The sequence below is a fragment of the Castanea sativa genome, chromosome 4, assembly GCF_040712315.1.
Source record: "Castanea sativa cultivar Marrone di Chiusa Pesio chromosome 4, ASM4071231v1".
In the NCBI taxonomy this organism is placed as follows: domain Eukaryota; kingdom Viridiplantae; phylum Streptophyta; class Magnoliopsida; order Fagales; family Fagaceae; genus Castanea; species Castanea sativa.
In genome coordinates, this window is record NC_134016.1 from 51,108,228 (window position 1) to 51,115,521 (window position 7,294).

The 7,294-nt window shown below is 37.1% G+C and overlaps 2 protein-coding genes across 2 annotated transcripts; both read left to right on the forward strand.

The window, feature by feature from the left end:
- On the forward strand, positions 1-2,392 carry LOC142632270 (uncharacterized). The gene has a single exon (XM_075806695.1). It carries the CDS (start codon positions 18-20, stop codon positions 2,265-2,267), a length of 2,250 nt encoding a protein of 749 aa, XP_075662810.1. The 5' UTR covers positions 1-17; the 3' UTR covers positions 2,268-2,392.
- A 2,571-nt stretch (positions 2,393-4,963) lies between these two features.
- Positions 4,964-6,838, forward strand: LOC142633085 (uncharacterized). Its single transcript, XM_075807358.1, has 3 exons — positions 4,964-5,014; positions 5,078-5,932; positions 6,026-6,838. The coding sequence occupies exons 1-3, from the start codon at positions 4,964-4,966 to the stop codon at positions 6,836-6,838; spliced, it is 1,719 nt and encodes a 572-aa protein (XP_075663473.1).
- Positions 6,839-7,294: the final 456 nt, after the last annotated feature.

The following is a 7,294-nucleotide window of genomic DNA, read 5'->3' on the forward strand; positions in this document are numbered from 1 at the left end:
TTGAGGATATTTAGAGGATGCCAGACATGAACGAAAATAGAGTGAAGGCTCTTCTAGAACAGCAAAATGCTGAACAAAAAATTATGAGTAGTAATGACTATACTGGTGCCAGGTTTAACTTACTCAAGGCACAGCAGCTTTTTCCAGCAATTGATAACATTAGCTCAATGATGACTGTCTGCGACATGCTATCTGCTTCCAATATGACAGTTCCTGGTTATGGAATTGATTACTACTGGGTTCTTCAGCTTACACCTTATTCTACAATGGATGCTGTTAAATCTCGTTACCAATGGCTCCTCACATTGTTGCAACCTATCAAGAAAACATTTCCTGGCACTGAATTGGCTCTGAAACTTGTAGCAGATGCATTCTCCATTCTATCTGACCACAAGAAACGTTCTGCATATGATTTGAAAAGAAAAGCTTTTTGGGGGGATGATCAATCTTTTAATAAAAGAGAATTATCCTGTCAAAATATAGCAAGTACGGAAGCAATGATCAATGCTCAAAACTCTTCTGTGTGTCAGAATGGTTTTTCAAGCCAAAGTTTGGGTGGCAGCTGTAGAAAAACTATGATATTTTCAGAAGACATTGGAACTTTGGGATTCGAACTTCAAAATTCTCTTGATGTTGAGCAGCAACATGATAGAATTATTTGTCAACAATCATCCTTTAAGGTTTCTGAGGATTTGAATTGTAGATGGAACATTAGAGGGGACGCAGATTTGCCTATAGACAATATAAATTTGTCAACATCACAGCCCATCAGTTTGGAGGAGAATTTGTCTTTTTCTTCAAAACCTTTGGCACAGAAAAGGCCTTGTCAGGACTACTATACCTTTGAGAATGATAGAAAACCTGAGCATTTCAAGGTAGGTCAGATCTGGGGTGCTCAATATAGAGCAAATCTACCTCATACTTTTCGATATGCTCGAGTTGCTTGCAAATCAGCACGATCAGTTCTTGTTACATGGTTAAAACCAATCCCTATTAGTGTTGGTGAGAGAAGATGGTGTGATGCTGGCTTACCTGTTGCTTGTGGGTCATTTGATTTGAATCCAGAGATGAATGATGGAGAGAGCTGGCCAATGGTCTCATCCTACAAATGCTCATGGATTCGTGGCATCACGGATGAACAATTTGAAATTTTCCCCAAAAGAGGTGAGATTTGGGCACTGTATAAGGATTGGAACCTTCATGAATGGGCCCATGATCTTAGTTTTGTAAAAGAATGTAAATTTGAGCTAGTTGAAATTCTCTCAGATTTTTCAAAATATTTAGGTGCAGATGGTGCATGTTTGGTGAAAGTAGATGGCTTTAGAAGCATCTTTGAGAGACAAAAAATTGGAGGGAGTCTTGTCACTTTCCATATCTCCCCAGATAATCTGTATATATTCTCTCATAATATCCCGGCATATAGGTTTAAAGGTGGAGAAATTGATAAAGTTGTTGATGGGATGTTTGAGCTTGATCAGTTGGCCTTGCCTGATAGTATGTTTCAGGAGATTAAGGACTCCCAAAAGGCACCAAAGAATGGGAATGCTAATAGTTTTCCTAGCTCTATTCCATTGGGAGGACTTCCTTCCCCAAAATCATCTCCACAAGACAAACTTTTGAAGCCTAGTTGGTCATTAAATGATTTTGCCACAGGTCAGGTATGGGCTGTGAACAGTGGAAAGGATTTTTTGCCACAGCAATACACCAGAGTAGATGATATAATTTCTGAGAGCCAAGTATGTGTGACTTTCCTAGAACCTCTACCCATTCTTGACCATGAGATTGACTGGAAGAGAGAAAACCTGCCCATAGTTTGTGGGAAATTTAAGGTTAGTGGAGCTAGTGTCAACCTTGAAATGTCACAGTTCTCCTATAATGTTAACTGCCAAAAAAGTACTGTTGAGCCAATCTACAAAATTTACCCGCTAAAAGGTGAGATTTGGGCTATGTACAAGAACTGGAATAACAAATGGAAGCGTTCTGATTATGAAAATTACCAATGTCAGGTTGTTGGAATTCTGTCGGACTTACACGAAAGGGATGAGATAATAGTTGCCAGGCTGGAGGAGGTGAAGGGTTGCCTGACTTTCTTCAATAGGCTACAAATTGATGGGTTTGATGTCACTCATTCAGTTTCCCAATCAAAGATGCTTGGTTTCTCTCATCGAATTCTTGCTTTCAGAGTGCCTGGAATTGGGAGATATGACATTCCAGAAAGCTCTTGGCACTTGGAACCAAATGCCTTACCTCCCAAACGAAGAATATGATTCCAAGACTCATGGTGTTGCATTCTCTACCTGTTGTGTTCAATTCAGTGTAGTCTCTGTTGATAAAGGATTAAACTAGAAACAGTGTCACTCATTAAAGAATGTGGTACATATTTTTATTTTGAAACAGGTTATTCTAAGTGGGCAGATTTCCCTGTGATGTATAGAACTATGAATTATAAACCAACACAAATGTCGGGACAACATGAATGCCAAAGAGATGTGTTTCAAGGCTTTGCTTATGCACTCAACCTATGAATAATTCTTAATTTCTATTACAACCAAATCCCATATGACACTTGTCAGGTTTCCAAATTCCAAGCTCCTCTAGCACATATGCAACCCAGATCACAACTTTGTGGAAGTCAAATGAGTATAAGAGGCATGAAAACTTGAACAGATACACACTGTAATGGAATGCTCATTTGGGATTATTGCATGTATGTGTGTGTGTATATATATATATTTATTTATTTATTTATTTTTACACAAGTATTTGTCCACTAACCCACTCAGTCCCAACCAATTGACCAAGCCGAATTGGAGTTATAAAATGCTTTGAAATTGTTATACCTTTTTTTTTTTTTTTACAAGATAGAAAATCTACTTTAGCCTAATCTAAGTGTATATGTATGTAAAGTTTCCTCTTAGAGACTTGAACTCCCGGCCCTTATCCCCCACACCCCACAAGCACTTGTTACCCCCTTTTAATAACCTAATTGTTTTTTTTTTTTTTTGATACATTTAATAACCTAATTGTTAAGGAATTATAAAAGAGGAAATAAAGTGTTTTGAATTTTTATAATTAAATCTAATTAATTTAATTAATGATCAAATGTTTTATTGTTAGAGCATTTGCATCCACAACTTTCATCTTATTCTATTTTACCATTTCAAAAAGTTACTTTATCAATTATACCATACCATTTTACAACACAAACCAACATCCGAACTTTTATTTTCCTATTCTACTCATTAAAATAATATATATTACCTACTAAAATAAAATAATATATGATTTTTGTGCTGCTGCTATAGTACTACAATGATCTTTTGGAATTAAAATATATTATAATTTTTATAATTGTGCTACATTGTCATCTTATATTTAGGATGGCACGGTAGCACAATTGCAAAAAAATTTGCAATTCTCAGATTTTACAAGTCCGTCTGTTGGGCTAAATTTCCCCTACATATCCCATTTACAATTGCCAATGGAAATGCTCTTATAGTTAGTCTGTGGTTAGTTAGTTGGCAATGGCATTGCTATCAATTCATTAATTTAGAAAATTCCAAACAACTGGCAAACTTTGCAGCTTAATAGAGAAACCTCGAATTAACTTTTCTTTCATTAAAACAAGAGAGAGAGAGAGAGAGAGAGAGAGAGAAGGGAAAAAAAAAAAAAAAAAAGAGAGAGAGATAGAGAAGGTTTTTGCAGAAATATCTCCAAAATTTTCACAGTCGACGTAACAAGTTAAGAGCCAAAGCTACCCAGGGAAAATCTGAAGCTGGGTTTATTTTGTTTTTCCTATTCCTAGTGAACAAAATGGGCCAATTCTTGAGGCGTATGGGCTTGATTAGTTAGTTGGGCTGGACCATATTGTCCTACCCCACAAAGAAAGCTTGGTTGCTTTTTGTTATGGTCCACTGCCATTGCCACTGGGTACAATTCAATACAAGTGTACAACAACACCATTTCCATTGTTCAAGACTGAAGGCTATGCAGCTCTATTCTGCCAACTGGGAATTGTTTACTTCAACACTCACTGTAACCTTACCTTGAGAGTTGAAAGATAAAAGGAAGAAGAGGTAAGGTTAGGTTCTCTTCTTTTATTTCTATTTTGAATTGCAACAGACATTGGTCTTTTATATTGGAAGAAAAACTTTCTGGGTTCTTTTTCATTGTGTTTCAGTTAAGGTCTTTGTTCTTTATCTATTTATTTCTTGTGTTCCCTTTTGGTTGGTGGGAGAATGGTAGTAAATTTTTGGGTCCTTTTTCATTGCATTTCAGTTTAAGGACCTTTGTGTTGAAGTTGGTCTTACTAGAAAGCCTTTTATTGTGGGGTTTCTGATAGGCAATTTTGGGTGGTTTTAAATTTTAAATTTTAAATTTTGCGTTGAATTTCTTACAGTCTTGTGGGGTTGGAATTTTTTGTATGGTTTTGTAAGCTTGCAATAATTCTTTTTTTTTTTGGTAATGCCTCTGTTAGGGTGTTTCTCCACAAGCAGGTAATTGTATTGCTGGACCCAAATTAAGATTTGAGTAATCATTTTAAAAATTATCAGTCATGATATAGAGGTTTTGCAAAGATGATTCTTATCATACACATGGAAACGATGATGATGTTTCCCATAGGCTGCCCAAAAACAATGATGTTTAAATTTGTTTGCTTTATGTTGGTAAATATTCCTTAAGAACCTCTTCCAATTCTTGTGAGTGACAATTTTCCACAATTCAAGTTACACATTTTCCTCATTGTTGATGCCAATCCTGCCTATCACTTTGATTGCAGTTTTGATACTCCGCTCATTTAGAATCACTAAATTTGGGATCATTTGGATTTGAATACTGAATTTGACAATATATAGAGGATGCTAGACATTAATCAAAATAAGAAGAAGGCTATTCTAGAATAGCGAGATGCTGAACGAAAATTCTTAGTAATGACTATACTGGTGCCAGGGATAACTTACTCATGGCACAAAAGCTTTTTCCAGCAATTGATAACATTGGCGCAATGTTGGCTGTCTGTGACATTCTATCTGCGTCCAATATCCAGTTTCCTGGTTATGGAATTGATTACTATTAGGCTCTTCAGCTTACACCTTCGTCTACATTTCATGTTGTTAAATCTTGTTACCAAAGTCTCCACACATTGTTAAAACCTACCAAGACAAAGTTTCCTGGCACTGAATTGGCTCTGAAACTTGTGGAGGATGCATTCTCCATGCTATCTAACTGTGAGAAACATTCTGCGTATGATTTGAAAAGGAATGCATATAGGGAGGATTATGAATCTTTTAATATAAGAGCATTATCCTATCAAAATGTAGCAAGTAAGGAAACAATAAGTACTGCTAACAACTCTTCTGTGTGTGAGAGGGGTTTTTCAAGCCAAAGTTTGGGTGGAAGTTGTAGAACAACTACGATATTTTCAGAAGACATTGGAACTTTGAGATTCAAACTCCAAAATTCTCTTGATGTTAAGTGGCAATGTGATAAAATTATTTGTCAGCAACCATCCAATAAGGTTTCTGAGGATTTGAATTCTAGAGGCAACATTAGAGCAGACACATATTTTTCTATAGGCCGAATAAATATGCCAACATCAAAGCCAATCAGTTTGGAGGAGGATTTTTCTTGTTCTTCAAAATCTTTGGCACAGAAAAGGCCTTGTCAGGACTACTATACATTTGAGAATGAGAGAAAACCTGAGCATTTCAGGGCAGGGCAGATCTGGGGTGCTCAATATAGAGCAAATCTCCCTCATAATTTAAGGTATGCTCAAGTTGCTTGCAACTCAGCACGATCAGTTCTTGTTACATGGTTAAAGCCAATCCCTATTAGTGATGGTGAGAGACGATGGTGTGATGTTGGCTTACCTGTTGCTTGTGGGTCATTTGATTTGAATCCAGAGATGAATGATGGGGAAAACTGGCCAATGGTCTCATCCCACAAATGCTCATGGATTCATGGTGTCACAGATGAACAATTTGAAATTTACCCCTAAAGAGGTGAGATTTGGGCACTGTATAAGGATTGGAACCTTCATGAACGGGCCCATAATCCTAGTTTTGTTAAAGATTGTAAATTTGAGTTAGTTGAAATTCTCACAGATTTTTCAAAATATTTAGGTGCAGATGGTGCATGTTTGGCGCAAGTAGATGGTTTTAGAAGCATCTTTGAGAGACAAAAAATTGGAGGGAGTCCTGTCACTTTCCATATCTCCCCGGATAATTTGTATATATTCTCTCATAATGTCCCAGCATATAGGTTTAAGGGTGGAGAAATTGATAAAGTTGTTGATGGGATGTTTGAGCTTGATCAATTTGCCCTGCCTGATATTATGTGTCTGGAGATTGACTCCCTAAAGGCACCAAAGAATGGGAATGTTAGTAGTTTTTCTCCATCTATTCCATTGGGAGGACTTCCTTCCTTGAAGTCATCTCCAGAAGACAAACTTTTGAAACCCAGTTGGTCATCAAATGATTTTGCCACAGGTCAGGTATGGGCTGTATACAGTGGAAAAGATTTTTTGCCACAGCAATACACCAGAATAGATGATATAATTTCTGAGAGCCAAGTATGTGTGACTTTCCTTGAACCTCTACCCATTCTTGACCATGAGATTGATTCGAAGAAAGACGACATACCCATTGTTTGTGGGAAATTTAAGGTTAGTGGAACTAGTGCCAACCTTGAAATGTCCCAGTCCTATTTAGTTTACAGTGTTAAAAGCAATGATGAGCCATTCTACAGAATTTACCCAGTAAAAGGTGAGATTTGGGCTATGTACAAGAGCTGGAATGGCAAATGGAAGCGTTCTGATTATGAAAATTGCCAATGCTAGGTTGTCCAAATTCTATCGGACTTACGCGAAAGGGAAGAGATAACAATTGCTAGGCTGGAGGAGGTGAAGGGTTGCCTGACTTTCTTCCACTGAAAACAGTTTGATGGGTTTGATCCGACGCATGCAGTTTCCCAATCAACAATGCTTGGTTTCTCTCATCGCATTCCTACTTTTAGAGTGCCTGGAATTGGGAGATATGGCATTCCAGAAAGCTCTTGGCACTTGGAACCAATTGCTTTACCTCCCAAGCAAAGAGTACGATTCCAAGAGAAACCTCATGGGATTGCACCGTATAATGCTGAATATGGTGTCTAAACATGTTATGAGCGTTCTCTATCTAACAGTTTAGTGTAGTCTCTGTTGATAAAGGATTAAACTAGAAACAGTGTCACTCAGTAAAGAATGTAGTACATATTTTATTTTGAAAGAGTCATTCTAGATGGACAGATTTTTCTG